This window comes from Saimiri boliviensis, chromosome 3 (assembly GCF_048565385.1).
Source record: "Saimiri boliviensis isolate mSaiBol1 chromosome 3, mSaiBol1.pri, whole genome shotgun sequence".
NCBI lineage: Eukaryota > Metazoa > Chordata > Mammalia > Primates > Cebidae > Saimiri > Saimiri boliviensis.
The window spans coordinates 90,514,515-90,533,726 of record NC_133451.1 but is presented as its reverse complement, the minus strand read 5'-3'; the positions used below and the strand labels follow the sequence as shown (position 1 = coordinate 90,533,726).

General features: G+C 33.7%; 1 protein-coding gene across 9 annotated transcripts in view; it reads left to right on the top strand.

The window, feature by feature from the left end:
- STPG2 (sperm tail PG-rich repeat containing 2) overlaps positions 1 to 19,212 on the top strand; it is a 671,193-nt gene that overhangs the window by 335,438 nt on the left and 316,543 nt on the right. Inside the window, exon 12 of one of the 9 annotated variants that reach the window (XM_074396479.1) lies at positions 2,022 to 2,065. The exons of the other annotated variants lie outside the window; for them this stretch is intronic. Within the exon in view, the coding sequence (XP_074252580.1) occupies positions 2,022 to 2,050 (29 nt within the window). The 3' untranslated portion in view covers positions 2,051 to 2,065. The remainder of the gene's footprint in view (positions 1 to 2,021; positions 2,066 to 19,212) is intronic. 9 annotated transcript variants of the gene reach the window in all.

Here is a 19,212-nt window from a genome sequence, read left to right as displayed (position 1 = left end):
GAGAAAGACTCAACCTGCTACTGCTGGCCTTGAAGACTGATGGGGGCCAGGAGCTCAGAATGTGGGTGATTTCTAGAAGGTGGAAAAGGCAAGAAAATGGATTCTCTCCTAGAGCTTCCAGAAAGAAATGCAGCTCTGCAGCCACTTCGATTTTAGTCGTTTAAGACCCATTTCTATTTCTGATCTCCAAAGCTGTAAGATAACAAATTTGTCTTGTTTTAAGCCACTATCTTTGTGATAGTTTGTTACAGCAGCAATGGGAAAATAGCATGCTGACCCTTGCTAAGAGGTATGCACATAGACAGTAAGGATTTGAGTTAGAGTATCTTCCCTTCCAAGGTGACCTTCTTTAGATGCTTAGTATATTTCCTTTCTGATTCTCATCTGTTTCCATATCTAACTTATTAACCATAGAATTGTTGACTTGTAGGTTTGGATGGAATTTTAAAGACTATATATTTCAGCCTACTGTTTTAAGCTTGTGTCCTCTCTATATAATCCTTGAGAGATTATGATATTTTCACATGTATATTGTATAAACGGAGATTTACCTTTTCATGAGGATTATATGTATTCAGAAATGATCTTGCCATGGCTCATTTATTTACCAGGACAGAGATACTTATATCACTGTGGTTCACTTATTTAAAAACATTTGCTGAATATATACCTAGAGCTACATTCTGGGAAGGGTATAGAAGGTAGAGTGGATATGTAAAATCTAAGCCACAGTTCTTGTCCTTGAGCTCTTAGTCCAGTAGGGAAATTTGAACTTCAGCGGCTGGGGTTATTGTGATGAATTTGCTAATGAAATAAATTGTGAAAGAAGATTTAGGAGTAATACATTCTATTTAGATGTGTGAAAATCAATAGATTAACATGAAATAATTGTGGTGTTTAAGTGACAGGCCATAATATAATATGGCCAGTGGTGGTGAGAGTGGAAGAAGATTATACTTTAACTATGTAGGCTTAAATCATGAATGATCTTGGTGTGCCATCAGAGGCTGTAAATCAGGAAGTGACATGATCAGATTCATACTTGAGGAAACATGTTACTGTTGAGACTAGATTGGAAAGAGGAACAGTGGAAGCAGATTGACAGTTAGGAAGCTCCTGCAATAGTTTGGTTGCCTATAATTCGTAGTCTCCTAAACTGGCATATGTAAAACTCCTTGACTTATTATGGGTAGATAAAGGAATGTAGCTTCCTTCTTTAGGGTGCACTTTTAGACTGCATCTGAAACTCTAGCAAACAAGTATTTTGCTGGTCCCCATAAATATTTTTATGTTTCCTTATGAGTACCTGATTTTTTTTAGTTTTATGTGAATTCCCCAAATATTACTACCTGGGAATTGCTAAATCCTCCAACCTTCTTTTCTGCATACGTTGAAACACCCAACACCTTACTTCCTGACCTTGCAATATTGCTGAAGTTTCTTGATGGCTTACGTTCCTTCTGACTACCTCTTGTTTTAATTTCGTTTTTCTGTTTAATTCTTTATATCTTACCACCTGGATTATTTTTTTTTCCCTCCATTACATTGGTCTAACACATAGAATTTAACTCTCATTTCCTTTGGTTCTCTCAAAGTGCATTACACAGCAGAATTTACTAAAGGTAGATGGTAAAAAAAAGAAGGGATTATTTCAGAGACTAGTGACAATGTTTATTTTTTTTCTGAGCTCTGTGTTGTTGGAAAGCAGTGAAAGTTAAGAAGTCCCCAAACTTTTTGTGTTTAGAATAAAGGCTAATGGCAAAGTGCCACCACACTGCCCTTGCATGCCCTAACACCAGTCTTCATTCTTTCTCATGACTGCTGTAAGACTTGTGGATGAGTGTGTTTGCTTACCTTGTAAAACTTCCAACACCCTTCCTTTTCTTTGAGACTTTTCTCACTAATGACACAATCTTTGTAATAACTTGAATAAAACATCTCATTATTTGTTCAGTGTATTTTGTCTTTCTCATAAGAATTTAATGTAAATATTATATATTCATTTTTTCTGTCTTTTGCAGGGCTTCCCTGGCATCTGTGTTATCCCTAGCTTCCTGCTATCTTGGTAAATTATTGTTTTCTGTTTTTCCATCTAAAATTTCCATGTCTCTTTAATTATTGGGTTCTTTATCCTTTTCATATCTGAAATGCCAGAGCAAAATAAAACTCAACGTCTGTCATTTTCTTTTTTTTAATTTTTAATTATACTTTTAAGTTCTGGGATACGTGTGCCAAACATGCAGGTTTGTTACATAGGTATACATGTGCCATGGTGGTTTGCTGCACCCATCAACCCATCATCTAGGTTTTAAGCGCCAATGCATGAGGTATTTGTCCTAATGCTCTCCCTTCCCTTTCCCCACCCACTGACAAGCCCGGTGTATGATGCTCCCCCTCCCTGGGTCCATTGATTCTCATTGTTCAGCTCCTGCTTATAAGTGAGAACATGTGGTGTTTGGTTTTCTGTTCCTGTGTTAGTTTGTTGAGGATGATGGTTTCTAGCTTCATCCATGTCCCTGCAAAGAACATGAATTGATTCCTTTTTATGGCTGCATAGTATTCCATGGTGTATATGTGCCACATTTTCTTTTTCCAGCCTATCACTGATGGGCATTTGGGTTGGTTCCAAGTCTTTGTTATTGTGAACAGTGCTGCAATAAACATATGTTTGCATGTGTCTTTATAATAGAATGATTTATAATCCTTTGGGTATATACCCAGTAATGAGATTGCTGGATCAAATGGTATTTCTAGTTCTAGATCCTTGAGGAATCCTTGTAAATAGTGCTGCAGTAAACATATGTTTGCATATGTCTTTGTAGCAGAATGATTTTCAAAAATGTCTGTCATTTTATCAGAGTCATTTTGCTCCTCCCACTTCTGCCTTCCCTCTTCTTTTATACTTTCCTTGCAGAACACCCTCTAGATCCTCTCTATTCTTACGGAAAGGGCCCCTTAAGGTGCTTTAATAAAAATTATTTTTTCCTGAAATACCTGTCATACCTCTTAATATACTGTTTTGATTGTCATTAAAAGACTGTAGGCCAGTACTTCAGAACCCCTAGAGCCTAGACTAACACCTTCAAATTAGTAAGAAAATAACAACCATAATAATTTTAATTAAAATTGTTTAGTATTTTACAATTTGTCTCATTTAGCAGCATTTACCAACAACTTTGTAAGGCAGAAATTTTAGTGATTGTAGGTGATTGTCAGACAGTTTAAATCTTTAAATTTTCTCTAATTTTGTATGGTAAACTGGGGTTAGTATAGGATCAATGATATAGTCACACATTTTAACCTCACAACTTATTTAAGCTATTGTCTTCTATCTACAACTCTATTAAATATGTACAAGGAAATGACAAAGAAAACATACATCATACAGAAACAGGATGAACTTACTGACCATTAATAATGCATAGATACATTTGTTTGGAAACTTGATATTTTTGACCTAGTGGAGGTTTTAGTGTATTTATATATCAGATGTTGTTAATATTAATCAGAAGATCTATTGTTTTGTGTTACGGAATATATGTTCAGTTTAGGAGTAAAAACAGGAAGTGTTAATTCATTCAATTCTGGAATGCATTGAGTGACCTAAAGAAGATTTCAATGACTTTGCAAAGTGTTTATTCTTTCTTGTGACCACAAACCTGAGTTTAGACCATATTGCACTTGAGACTCAATCTCAGGGAACAGAGCATTCACCTAATTGTTAATCACAGTACCTCATCTTAGTAATAGTGATAATAAAATGAGAAAATGCATTTGTGGTTGAAGTAAGCTTAATTAGAAGAGCTGCTCATGATCTAATTAACTTTATATGGGTGGAAGGTCTGGGAGGCGTTTGCAAACCGTTTTGGTTATAAAGAAGATGAAAAGGTTGAGATAATGAGGAGGTAGACTTGAATTGTAAATAACAGGGACCGTACCAAGTTTTCAACTGCATGGGGAATACATGTTATATGGCTGTCGTCATTGTAAATACAGAAAATATCTATGAATTTATGTTTTCTTATGTCTTTCACCTGGTGTTTTTACTGCTTGGAGGAAAGTCCATGGGGCTTTGAATGATAGGGTGCCTTCTTACAGTGACTCTTAAAAATGATTGGTTTAGGGTATGATCTATAATTGTACCTTGCTACCTTGATAATTTTTCTGCCACTTGCTAATAGCAAGGAGGGTGCATCTACTGAAAGAGAATAAGATAACAAAAGAGAGAGTCAATGTGATGAGCACATAGAAACTTAATCAGATATATGTGAAATGTTCTTAAATATGTTTTACCTTTTTCCTGGTGGTCTGCAATCAGTTTTTTTTTTTTCTATTGAAATCAGAAGGAGGAAAATAGAAATAGTGGAAATACTCCTATGCTTCATGGAATGATAGGAGGGGACAAGGAATTGAGGGCTTTCTTGCTAACATACACTGATTTTCCCTTGAAGTAGCAGGCAAAATCATTTGCTGAAGCTACAGGGAGGCCAGGCGTGGTGGCTCACACCTGTAAACCTAGCACTTTGGGAGGCAAAGGCAGGTGGATCACCTGAGGTCAGGAGTTCAAGACCAGCCTGGCCAACATGGTGAAACCACATCTCTACTGAAAAAAATACAAAAAAATTAGCCAGGCACGTGGTGGGCACCTGTAATCTCAGCTACTTGGGAGGCTGAGGCAGGAGAATCATTTGAGCCCAAGAGGTGGAGGTTTCAGTGAGCTGAGATTGTGTCATTTGCACTTCAGCCTGGGTGACAGGAGCAAGACTCCATCTCAAAAGAAAAACAACAAACAAACAAGCAAAAGCTACAGGGAATTGGGATAATCTACTAAGAAAGACAGTCTTTTTCACTTTCAATAACTTTGTTTATCTAATGATTTCTCAATAATAAAACATTATAATGCACCAAGGTAGAGCATGTCATTGAGTGACTCATTCATGTCCTTCAACAAGTGGAAAGATTTGGAGTAATTCTAGTTGGGGAGAGAAATGAGAGAGACAGAGAGAGAAAGAGAGAGAGAGAGAGAGAGAGAGAGAGAGAGAGAGAGAGAGAGAGAAAGAAACAACAAACAGAGAAGAGAAGGGAGAGGAGAGAGACAGAAAAAAAAAAAATTCCAATTAGAAACAACCAGAGCCGGGAGCGGTGGCTCACGCTTGTAATCCCAGCACTTTGGGAGGCCGAGGCGGGTGGATCACGAGGTCAAGAGATCGAGACTATCCTGGTCAACATGGTGAAACACCGTCTCTACTAAAAATACAAAAAATTAGCTGGGCATGGTGGCGTGTGCCTGTAATCCCAGCTACTCAGGAGGCTGAGGCAGGAGAATTGCCTGAACCCAGGAGGCGGAGGTTGCGGTGAGCTGAGATCATGCCATCGCACTCCAGCCTGGGTAACAAGAGCGAAACTCCGTCTCAAAAAAAAAAAAAAGAAAAAGAAACAACCAGAAAGATAGGCAATTTTGATTGGTCTGATAGGAACCATAAAACCTGAATTTGAAGCGCTTATCTATGTCACAGTGCCAGCGTTTTTGTCACTCATGTGACCTGTGCTAATGCCATGAATATTTAACTCTTTAGAGCATTTTGCATCAGGCTGTCTTTCTTAAGACTTCTATTCAAGTACTTTTTAAAATTCTAAACCAATGAGTGTGGAATAGATATAGGAACCGATAAAAATAACATGAATTTTCCACATCTTTCTTAGAGGATCATTCTGAGAAAATAAACTTAGAGCTTTTGATCAGCCTATTCAGGGAGCCTAATAAATACAACTTAATATAAAGCTTTAGCTGATTTCTTTAAGAAAATATTGGTCAAATTTAGGTATGCACACAATTCTATTCTTGGGATCCAGATACTTTAATAAACATATCAAAGTTGAGGAGAAACGAAGGCAGTATGAAGTACATCTTTGTTTTTCTTCTTAAGGAAATGGGCAATTTATAGTCATAGAGATAAGAAAATGCAAGATGGCTATGGAAGATAGGCATATGTCAGTGTAACGAAATAAACTCAGTTCCAGAACATAGATTAATTCTTACAATAGAATATAATACTAGAGCTTGCAAAAGAGCAGTTTTCCCTCTTTGAACTAGGGTTGCTTTCTATGAGTGGGTAATTCAGGTTGAATGTTTTTCAGAGTTGTGTATATTAGACTCTGCTTGAAGTTAGTGGGGATGCTTGAATTACTGATAGACATGGCTAACCATTCTTTGCTGGATTTTGAAATATTTTGTATCTGAGAAAATATATTTAAAGGTGCCTGTTTATTAGTTATTTATTAGAGAAACAATGTTGATAAATGTGAGAAAGTATGATCATTTCTCCTCCAAAATTACCACAAAAGGATATTTTTTGAAGTTTGAAGATAAGCAGAAAACTTCATTGAAGCTTATTTTCTGTTTTTGTTTTTTGCTTTATTTGACCTCACTAACCTTAGTCATCCATTCACCAGAGTGGTGTTTTGAAAACTGTGGTCGGCAAAATTAGCCAGAGTTTATTACTGTGGTAGAGAACTACCATGGTTGTGATTCATAGGCTTCCAGGATGGCCTTAATGATTTTCACCTCTTGATATTTAAGGCTTTGTATAATCCCTTATTCTTAACTGTGAATATGGGATATGAGCAGATGCTGGTAGTTGGGCAGATGGTAGTGGAAGTTAGCAGAAATCTTCTCTGATTGCCTTAATTTTCTTGGCAAGGTAGGAAGTACTGTAATTGGCTGAATGTGATGATTTATGGGGTAACGAGAAGCAAGAAGTTATGAAATAGTCATTTAGGAGAGTGGCCATCTACATAGACCAGACAGATATTGTATAATTGACTAACAACATTTGGAGTTCATAGAAGTGGGAGTTAGCTATTTGAGTATGGGGATTCAGACTCCAGTGAAAAATATAACTCAAATTAAAGACTGCTAAAACACATAATTATAATAATTTAGTTCAAACACCTGAATAGACTTTTATCTCCAAAGTAGATATACAAATGGTGAACAAGCACATGAAAAGATCCTGACCATAATTAGTCATTAGTGAAACTCACAATGAGATAACCACTTCACACCTACTAGGATAGCTATAATACAAAAAATGGAAAATAAGTGCTGGCTAGGAGGTAAAGAAATTGAAACCCTCATTCATTGCTGGTGGGAATGTAAAATGGTTAAACAAAGAACTACCATATGTCTCAGCAATTCCACTCCTAGGCTTATATCCAATAAAACTGAAAGCAGGAACTCAAATAGATATTTGTATACCAATGTTCATAGCCAAAAAATGGAAATGATTCAAGTGTCCATCCATAGATGAGTGAATAAGCAAAATATGTTATATGCTTTCAGTGAAATGCAATTCAGCTATAAAAGGGAGTGAATTTTTGATATATGCTACAACATGGATGGAGCTTGAAAATATGATGCTTAATGAAATAAACCAGACACAGAAGGACAAATACTGTACAGTTCCACTTGCATGAGGTACCTAGAATAGGCAAATACATAGAGTCAGAAAGTAGAAAACAGGTTACCAGGGACTGGGGAGGGGAGAAAAGGGAGGTTATTATTTAATAGGTGCATAATTTTTATTGGGGATACTGAAAAAGTTTTGGGTAGTGATAGTGGTGGTTATAACATAACATTGTGAATGAGTTTAATGCCCCTGAATTGTGCATTTACAAATGGTTAAAATTATTAATATTATGCTATGTATATTTTACCAGAATGAAAAATAATAACCTATCCAAGGTTTTTATTTATGAATTTGAAGTGAGTCTAGTCAGTATTGTTGAATATTTTCTTTGCATCACATTTGCAGAAGAGATTGACATGGCAATGAATAATTGAGATAGTTTACATCTGATGGGAAGATACTCTACTATTCATATGGAAAAAGGCTATAAGAATTTAGAGAACTAAGAGTTTAGAATGAGTTATAGTGGTTGAAAAGGGCTTTAGGAAGGATCTAGGATCAATAGAGCCCTGAAGGACTTTAGTATTTGGACATATGAGAGAAGAGGAAATTAAATCTTGGAGAGGAAAACAAGATACATATGTCTTGGATGGTGTAATTAGCATACTATATTCCAGGGTAATGATATGAGCAAGTGATTAATGTAAAGTGGTATGGGATTAGGACATTGTGTAAAGCTGATTTTTAAAAGACCTTGAATACTAGGGTGAAAAGTTTGGACATTTTCCCCTTTGCAGTTGGGTGCCTGTGCTCCAAAGCAGAGAGGTGATATGGTACGTTTAATATTTTAGGACAGTTATATGAGTGGCACTATACAGGGTAGTTTAAAATGAAGTAATAAAATATTAAACAAGAACTTTAGAGAAATTATTTCTCTTCCTAAATCTTACAAAACTAGCTCTGTGACTTTGGGGAAGTCATTTAACATCTTTAAGCTTCAGATTTCTCATCTGTAAAATTAAGGGATCGAATTCTTCGTTATAACAGAATATTATAAAATCTCTTAAAGATTATATTTTTAAAGCATATTTAGCATCCACTGATAATATGCTTATAGTAAATATTAATTGAAGAAAAACTGTACACTAAAATTTCTGTAATTTCATTAAAAATTAAAACAAAACTGCCTGTAAGTGTATGTGTAATTATGACTATTTTTACTTTAAAAGGGATGTAATTAAATGCAGCAAAATCATAAGGGTTTTGTATAAGAAGTGATTTCTTCATTATATTTAATGTTTTTATTTTTTCTAAATATAATGTGTATGAACTATTTTTTAAATTAGAAAATATAATGTATTTATTGTAGATTAGAATTTGGGATTCTAGAATGTTACTGTATTATTGTCAAGGTGTGGTAGGGACTCAATGTGGGACAATAGTTATATGGATGCATAGAAAGAGACCTGAAGAAACATCTGAGGTCAATCGGCAATAATTAGAAGCCCTAATTAGTAATTAGGTAAGAATTAAAAGTCCTCTCACAATCTGCTTTCCTTTCCTTCAGTTCCTTTACTGAAGAGGACCTCTGGGGAAATTTCCATTTATTGAGCATATCTGACTTATTCCAAATTGATTCTCATGAATAAAATTGGGCTCTGACTGCTATTTGGCAATTCACTTTTGTTCGTCTATTTGACACAGTGAATACTCTTCACACTGTCTATTCCAAAGTTTTGACTCTCTCCTTAAGATGCATAATTATCTATTAATTCTTTTGTCTTCATTTTCACTTATGATAACAATTTCTTAGTAAAAATATGTTCAGTTTGAACCTTAATCTCCCCCTTGTATTGTATGTAACTATTAATAGCACCTCATTTTACCCTGAAGAGTACGTACCATTTGGAAAATGAGTTGCAAGTCACCATAAATTTAGGAAACATATAAAACTATTTTATAGTTGTATTGGTGATTCCCAAGAGCAATTTCAATATTGGTGATTCACTAGAAGGTCTACTATGACTCAGAAAAACTGTTACACTGAGTTACACAATTATTCATTTATTACAACAATAAGATATTGACTAAAATCAGCAAAAAGGAAAAGGTAAATGGGGCAAAGTCCAGGAGGAACTAGGCACAAGGTCCCAGGTGCGCTCTCCTACTGGAGTTTCCTAGAGGTACTAATTTTCCAGTATATCATGTGTGACAAGTAAGAAATGTTGTTAACCAAGGAAACTCACTTGAACCTTGATGTTGAGAGTTTTTATTTGGGATCAGTCACATTAGACAGATCTTTCTTGGGAATAGTCAGAGTTTGAGAAACTCAGGCCTGTTGTGTGAACACTTTCCTGCATGATATTTCTTGGGAGTATTCAATTTTCTAAAGTTCTCACCTTGTAGCATATTAAAAGTATTTGTATTATTTTCTCATGGAGGAAGGAAAGGCATGGTGAAAGTAACTGTGATTATTAAGTGTCCACAAAGCACCATGCTTAGGGTTTGCATGAGTTATTTTATTTAATTTTTACAATAATTCCACTGATGCAGTGTTCCCTACTTTAAGCTGTTATCCCATGTCTCCCTTCTTTTCTTTTCCCTCTTCTTCTTTTCTAATTTCTTCAAATTAACACATTTTCTATTTTTCAGGGATCAGCATCTCAAATATTGTTCTGAAATTACTTTCCTAAGTTCCTAGCCATCATTCATATAACGCTAATGTTGTTTTTGTCTCTTTTTATGTTGTTCCTGCTGCAACACATGGTTGATCAGGTCCTTCTTGAAAAACTCTCCTCACTTAACATCAATTACATTAACTCTTTAGGCTTTCTTCTTACCTCTCCAATTTATCAATTGCCAGTTTGATGCTTTTCTTTTCCATTTCTTATTCCATTTGATTCCTGAAAATACAGAAGATTAGATAATTCGAAACTCGTCACATATAATGCTAGATAATATATGGCAAGCATCCTTTGAAATGAAGAATGAGTTTTCAAGACAGCAAGAATTTTCTGGAAGTATCCGCTCTTCTTAGAAGGACTAAATAGTTGTGCTTTGTCTTTTGGAATGTAGGCTTTTTGGGTCTTGATAACCATGTGGGCTAGAAGCTGGTAAGCAGAAACTGATGCCTATATATAAAGCAAAAATTTTCTAAGGGCTCTCTATTGGTGAAAGAATAGGTGGGTGGAAAATGTAACATGCACCGGCAAAAACAAAAAAACAAAACAAAACAAAACAGAAACAAAACAGTTAGAAAGCATTCTATTTTGGCCTGGATTTAAAATATAATTCTTTTCTGATAACTCAAATACATAATAATTTATTATCTGCCCTTACTCAAATAGCATTTTATTATATTTATGGTTTTGGAAGACTTTAACCGGAGAAAATAACGTATAAAGTAGTTTTATGGTGGTACTGTCTCTAGGATACTTGGCAGAAGCAAAACCTGTCCAAAGGTTTTGCTCACAAGATACTCAGAAATAAATCCTACTGAACATGAATTCACACTCCATAATTCAAAAATTCACAAGTAAATAGCATTTCTGCAAAAAAATAAACATCAGAATTGGCTCTTCTAAGAACTTCAGAAAATAGAATGATCAGATAGACACTACAAAATAGTCTCTTATGTTTCCTAAAATTACAACAACCATGCAATTTATTCTCCATGTGGATGGGCTTTTCAGAATGAAATGTGGCACTTATTAATAGCTATACACAGGACAGGTGTTCTAATTTGGCACTGTTCAAGGCCAGCTGAGATCTATGGTTACTCTAAAATAAATCACTCAAAGATTATTTTGGTTTACTTATACATTGATAAAATAATAAAGTATTTTCACTTAAATTATTCTATTTCATTTATAATTTTCATTAATTCAGATTGAGATGTTTCTTAAGTTGGTAAGTTCTCACTATCTTACTGTTACTTCTTTGGCATACATATTTTTCTTAAGATGACTAGTTAGCCAAGGATACAGAATAAAATAGTTAATAATGGGTGAGTGAAGCTAATCATATGGTGATATCAAATAATAAAAAGTAGTGGCAACTTACACTCTATAATTAGTTTAACAAATAAAGATATAAAGGGTGAAGGTGCTTGCCTCTTTTACTTTTTTTTGGCTAAATGTTTCCAAATTTTTAGGTTTGAGTTAAGCAAGATACCATTAGTAGAGGTAAGGAGAATTCTTGAATTTTTTCCATGTAATCATGAATGATTTTATTTATTTTATTTGTGCATAGACATTGTTTAATGTCCAAGTTAATTTGTAGTCCCTTGTAATGAATCCTCTAGCAACTGATTGAGAACATCTGCTTTATATAAGAGCTTTCCCTAGAGAACAGACACCCTGAACAGATTTCTCCAAGGCTAGGGTGTATATGAAATTAGATTTATTTTCATGGTAGTGGGGAAGTGGGTCAAAACAAATTAGACTACAGGAATTATTTCTCTTACTCCAGGAGTTGGCAGACTCTAAAGCCTGCAGAACAAATCCAGTCATTTTTGTACAACTCAGGAACTTAAAATGATTTTGCAGTTTTAGATGTTTGAAAAAGAACAAATCAAAATAAGAATACTATTTTGTGTCAAATTGTATGGAATTCAAATCTTAGTGTCCATAATTAAAAGTTTTATTGGAATACAGTGATGCTCAATCATTTATAATTGTCTGTGGTTGCTTCTGTCATACAATATCAGAGTTGAATAGTTGCAACAGAGGCCATATAGTCTGCAAAACCTAAAATACTTTCTATCTGACCCTGTATGGCAAAAGCTTGTTGTTTACTGATATATTTAGTCAGGAAAATGATATGTTCCTTTCCTCCTTTTGTTCTGACTTTTATAATCAGAAATTTTCATAAATCTGAAGTGAAGTTAGTCTTGTGAGAAAGCTTTGGGTTAATATTATAAGTTACAGAGCAATTCAGTTTTCTTTCAATGCACTAACATTTCTGTTTTCTAACTTATAGTTCTAATATCTGGCATCCAAAGTACATTTTAATAAGCTTTCCTTTTCACTAAATTGTTTAATGACAAAATAGTAACATTCACATTAAAACCATGAGACACATCTTAACATTTTGTATTTATGAAGAGTTTATCTTTTCCTCATAGCAGTAATATTCTAAATTTTGTGCTTCCAGTTTCACATGATTCTGCTGTAAGAATCAAGAAGCAAGTGCTTTCCCTTTTTCTGATCTGTCAACCTTTGAGGATTGAATTAGGCCCTGAGGCCTTTTACTTCGTGGTATCAAGGAACAGAAGCAGCTCTAAACCTCATGTTCTCACGTGGCAGTGAACAACTGTAGAAATGGGGAGGACTTAATTTGTATAACTCTTTTATGAAGGATAAGACTTGCTCAAATCATCCTAGAAGATTTCCCCTTACTTATTAGCCATGGTTTTAAAACATGACTAGATCTAAATGATCCATTGGGAAATATTAAACGGATTAACTTAAGATACTGAATATTCAAACATTTGAATAAAACCAAGAATTTCTAAGCAAAGATGAGAAACTAGCAATGACTGTTGAACAAGCAATCAAGAGTATCTGCCCTAACTTCTAAATTTATGTTTCTGTTTCTGCAAATTTCCAAGTAAAAATGCACTCTTTGTCTTGAAGTAAAAATTAGAAAGCATATATATTAATAAAATACAAGCTTTATGAAATCCTAAAATAGATAAAATCTCATGGATAAAAAGATACTCCCAAAATATACAAATATGACATTGATTCCAATAAAAAAGAAAAGGAAAAGTAATGTTAACATATTTGTATAGCCAGAGAATTGACAAAGAAAGATCCTTAAATTTGTTAAAAGTTCAAGTAAAAGGTTGTAAAGGAAGGCACACAACTAAAAAAACTGGGAGAAAAATTAAATTGTATGACTTGTGCTGATCTCTTTGATTCTCTTAAAAATTGAGTACAGTCATTGAGCGTAGACTGGAGTTTGACAACCTGGATTAAGCTCCAATATTGACACTATTCATAGTTGTAGGACCTGAGAGAAGTTGCTTAATAATCTTATAAATGGGTGTAATAAAAGTAACCAATATGAAGTTTTGAAACATAACTGAAATAATAGATTGCAGTGCATGGACGTTTCTGTAGGTTGGCTAACATGATACTTATTTCCATGTCTCTTATCCCTTGTTCTCGCCACCATAGAGATTAGAAAAGCTAAATACTCTCTTTTCCATCCTTTCTTACCGCCAAGGTTGGTTCTGTAACTCTATTTTGGCTATGAAACCTAAGGTGTAGACTTTTGGAGTATTACTGTAAAAGATTTCATTTTTTTTTGTATAAAAACAGATTGCACATGCTAGCCTTCCCTCATTTTTCCTGACTTCAAAATAGATTCATTTATGCTTTTAGCATATATTTACTGAGTGCCTACTATTAGAAAGGCCATGTTCTATGTACCTGAAACACAGGTATGTAGCAATAGACATTGTAGTCAGAAGATGCAGTGGGACATTTTAGCTTACGAGTTTCTCATTGCTGTGATTATTTCTGGGATACCTTAAAGGTGCACAGAGAGTTGAATCTGCTGTTCCATTTTCCATAATTAAAGTTAAATAAGATGGCAACAGTGCTGTCAGTATAATTAGTTTAAGCCTTTTAAACCCCTCTCTTTTTTTTTTTTTTTTTAATCCCACTGCTGGTCATTCATACCTTTGTGATTTAGCTGACTAGATTTTGGATATGCTCTTATCTCACAGTTACATGCATGCAGTCTCTACTAAGTTCTGACACAAATGTGATCCAGGACTTTGGTATTTTGTATGTACTCTATGGCTGAATTAAAGCTGCTTCTCAGTATTATTCTTTAATAAAAAAGTTTTGTCCCAACTGTTTCTACCAATAGGAGAAATTATTAGAGACGTTCAATTGCTAAGTCAGATAATTCCATTGTATGTTGCAGAGGCAGCCTTGGTGGATAAAACTGGGGAACAAATCATTTTTCAGTACTTTTAGCTTTAAAATCTGTGGACTTAAATTTGAATATCATTTCAGCAAAGTTATATATAGCTGTGTTTCAACTTTTTTTAAATGGTGTATTTTAATTAAGTGAGTTAAAGGTACAAATTTAAATGTTTTATGTGTGTACATGGAATGGAATATATAGAAGGCTTAGGAAGAAAGTAATTGTACTGTCTGTAATTCTTATGAATCTGTATGTTTCATAAATTTTTATTCAGACATGCTTCATCTATCATTATCAAATGACCATCTGTGGAGAGAATAATAAACCTGATGTAAAGGTTATAATGTTACACAGAAGTCAGCTATTGGAACATCTAAAAACTTTTGAGAAAAAAAAATAAGATACATGAGCACAAAAGATAAATTAGCTCAAGTAGCTCTCATCTGCTATTGCTATATCTTATGTAGAAAATTAGAAATCCAGATGTTAAGATTAACTTTTTATTCTCCCTACAAGTATTGAAATACAGTGACATTTGAGAACTTTGTTAGTCTTCTAGCTGCTTTTTAATTGACTCAGAAAAATGTTTTGTAAAGATTAAATCATATACACATATGGTATGAGCCTCCCTCAAGTTTTCTCAATTGAATTTTAATCTAGGTTCATTGGAAAATGTAGTCCTACGTAAATCACCATAGCAGTGTTTTATTCAGCCAAGGCTGTACTAAACTCTAATAGAACACAGCATGTTTTCTTACATATTAAGAGCACAGTTTTTCATACACTTTATTTATGACAGTATTAATTAAGCTCTTTCATGAAAAAAATGTTTATCTTAATGGAACATATGAAGCCGTAATATTTCATAATCATAGCATAAAGTCCTTGTGAATAAATATATAAAATGATTTTCTAAAGTCGATAGACTAAGTGGGAAGTGAAGAGGAAAAAGTATCTTTAGTTTTTAAGGCTATCTTCTGTACAGAGATTACCATAGAATTTTATAGATTGATTTAAAATGGAGTAAAATTAAATATGTCATAATTGCTTTTTACTGATTTCAATTTTATTTATTGTACCAATTAAGGGCATTTTTCTGCAAGTTTTTTTTTTTTTAGTTTTGTGCCATGGTTTTTGAAAGAAAGGTAATAATGACTTAAATTTGACTGAAAGAAGTTCTGGCTCAGGCCTGTGGTTTGAAGTATTAGTATAAATTCATAATTTATGCCATATTATAGGCAAATTTTTCATCTTTTCTTACAACATTGATGGCCTGTTTCTAGATTGACTAAATAGGTAGTTTTATAAGAAACTACTTTTGGAAATACCAATCAGCATAGCAAAGAAAAATGAACATCTCATTAGTAATTTGAGTAACATTTTTTAAAGCATTCAAATGCCTTTTAGGTGAAGAGTAGATAATAAAGAAGAGAAAGGAATTTACTGGAGCCTTCCATTTGAGCCTTATAATTTGATTTAATTTTCTGAATACAGTAGTTCTTCCTTCTGAAACTTTCTACAGTTTCAGTTACCTGTGGTCAATGGCCTTCTGAAAATATTACAGTATATTTAGAGGGAGAGACAGACAGCATTCACATAGATTTTATGCAGCATAATATTGTTGTTGTATTTTATTATTAGTTATTGTTAATTTCCTACTGTACCAATTTATAAATTAAACATTATCATAGCTATGCATGTATAGGAAAAATCATGGTATATACAGGGTTCTGTAGCACCCACAGTTTCAGGCATCCACTGGGGGTCTTAGAAAGTATCCTCTGAAGATAATGGGGGTACTAATGTATAGTAATGGGAATCTAATAATAATAAGTATGATCAATTAAAACTATTATTAAAATATAAAAAACATATTGGTAAATGTCAATTAAACACCTTTATTTAAATATTTATCAGAATTGAATACACATGAGTAAGAGGACACTTCCATTCCTCAGCTTCTCCGTACTTCCTCTCAACAAAAAGCCATTTGACATCAAGATAAGACCACACGGTAATTACCTAGGGACCTATTTTCATCACAGCTTATTCTACATTACTCAAAATACTACATGTTATGTATCATGAGTAATATGAATGAAATTGTTGTTTATAGGAAATAATGTTACAGAAAAAGAATATTGTCATCTGAGAAGCCATTTTTAATTATTTTCATATATATGTGGAAAGATGAGTGATTTAAGAGTCTTCTAAAACACAGCCCTGATCATGCAATTCCGTAGCTCACCAACATTTCAAGGCTCACTACTGACTATTATGTAAATGCAAAAGCTTCAACCTATATATTATGGCGTCTAACTTTCCTTTTCAGCCCTATTTTTTTATTCTTCATTCCTTCCATATTCTGGTCCTCTACTGTATCAACCAATAAAATTTCACTATTCAATTCCCAAAATATACTTTATACTTTGCTATGTAAGAACTTCATTTATGCTCTTTCTTTCGACTCTGAATACTTGCACCTATTTAGCAAAATCCTACTAACTTTTCTACTCCTATCTAAAACATCCTCTTTTGGGAAGACTTTTCTCATTCTTCTAAGAAGATACATTTTCTCACTATTTAGAGCCCCACAGAATTAATGGTACTAATCTTCTATCTTGCATTACAGGCATATATGTGCCTTTGTCTCCTTTCCACTCTCCATTCCATTGAAATTTCCTTGAGGTAGAACTTGAATATTTTTCCTCTTTGTATCCCCTCTAGCACAGACATGCTAAATAAATTAATGCTTTATTGAAGAAAAGTTATAAGATATGGAATCTTCTTTAACTTGTTTTTACAGATTAATCCTCCAGAACATAAAGTGAAAGATCAACTATTGACAGGTGATTCAATTTTGAACAAAACGATTACATCTTTGGCTTATCATAGTCTTCCAGAAGAATAATGTCTTAAAATTCAGATTTCTTTGCTTTGTAAATAAGCAGAAATCTATGTAAGTGAGAGAATGTTCAAAATGTAAACATTTCCCTAAAACCTGGAACTGAGTGTATTTAATGTAATATTGAAAAGCAACTACTCTGAACAAGGGCACAGCCCTAGGTGTGGAGAATAATAAACTAACCTGTTGGCGACATCACTCTCAAAAACATATATATACATATACATATATGTTTTTATGTATATACATATACATATATGTTTTTGAAAATGATGTTGCCAAATAGGTTTATTTTATATATATATATATATATATATACACACACACACACACACACACATATATATACACATATATATACACACACACATCTATATGTGTATGTGTATGTGTGTATAAATATTTTTACTCAATCCGTATTCTGCCTTTTTGTTACATGGATAAATTAGTTGTCAATTCTGAGACTTTAGTGCATTTGTTGCCTGAGTAGTGTATATTATACCTAATATGTAGTTTTTCATCCCTATTCCCCTCCCAACCTCTTTCTTCTGAGTCTCTAAAGCACATTATATCACTCTATTTGATTTTGTGTACTCATAGCTTAGCTCCTTACTTATAAGTGAGAACATATGGTTCTTGGTTTTACACTTTTGTGTTACTGCACTTTGTGTATGTATATATGCACATACACATATATACAATTGTATATATACACATCTATATATCTCTCTCTATATAAAACTCTGTATGTATATAGAAGTATGTATATGAACTATATATAAATATATAGTTCACAAATATTTTTACCCAATCCATATTATGCCTTTTTTTGTTAATTGTTTCTTTTGTTGTCCAGAAACTTTTTAGTTTGATGTTCTACTTGTTTATGTTTGCTTTGTTGCCTGTTCTTTTGGTGTCCTATCTGAAAAAATAATTGCCAAGGCCGTTTTCTTAATTTTTTTTTTTTGTCCTGCACAGCATTTGGTCCTTTGAGATTTATCCCTGGGATGCACGGATGGTTCAATAAACACAAATTAATGTAATATACGACATTAACAGAATAGAGGATAAGAAACAAGATCATCTCAATAAAATCATATGGTCATCTTAGTAGAAAAAATATGTTCTCACTTGATAAGTAGGAGCTAAATGATGACAACGTATGGACACTTAGAGGGAAACAACACATGCTGGAGCCTATTGGAGAGTGGAGGTTGGGAGGAGGGAGAGAATCAGGAAAATTACTAATGGGTACTATGCTTAATCCCTGAGGGACAAAATAATATGTGTAACAAACACTCGTAGCACAAGTTTACCTATGTAACAAACCTGCAACTGTACCTCTGAATTTAAAATAAAAATTAAAGAAGATATTAGCTAAGTGATTAAAAAATAAAAAGCCTATGAGAAAATTCAATATCCTTTCATAATTAAAAATTCTAAACAAATTAGGTGTAGGAGGAACATATCTGTATTAAGGAATATATCTTGATACAGTAAAGTCCATATAAGTCAAGTACATAGCTAACATTATACTCAATGATGAAAAACTGAAAACTTTTTGTTTAAGATCAGGAACAGGACAAGGATGCCCACTTTTGCCACTTTTAATCAGTATAGTTCTGGAAATTTTGTCCAGAGCAATTATGCAAGAAAAATAAATAAAATGCACCCAAATAAGAAAGGAAGAAATGAAAATATCTGCTTTCAGATGGCATGCTTTTGTTTATAGAAAACTCTAGAAGATGACCAACTAGACATAGCCAGGAGGTGCCTCTCCCACTTAAAAATCAAATTATTGAGTAAACCATTACACTTCAAACAGATCCTTTCAGAATAAACACTGAAAGTGAATAGAGAAGTGATGCAAACCCTGAGATGGAGGAGGGAGGGAGCTTGGAACCCTGCATGGAGTTGCTGAGTGCCAAGACCAGCACCTGAACTGGAATAAGTTCT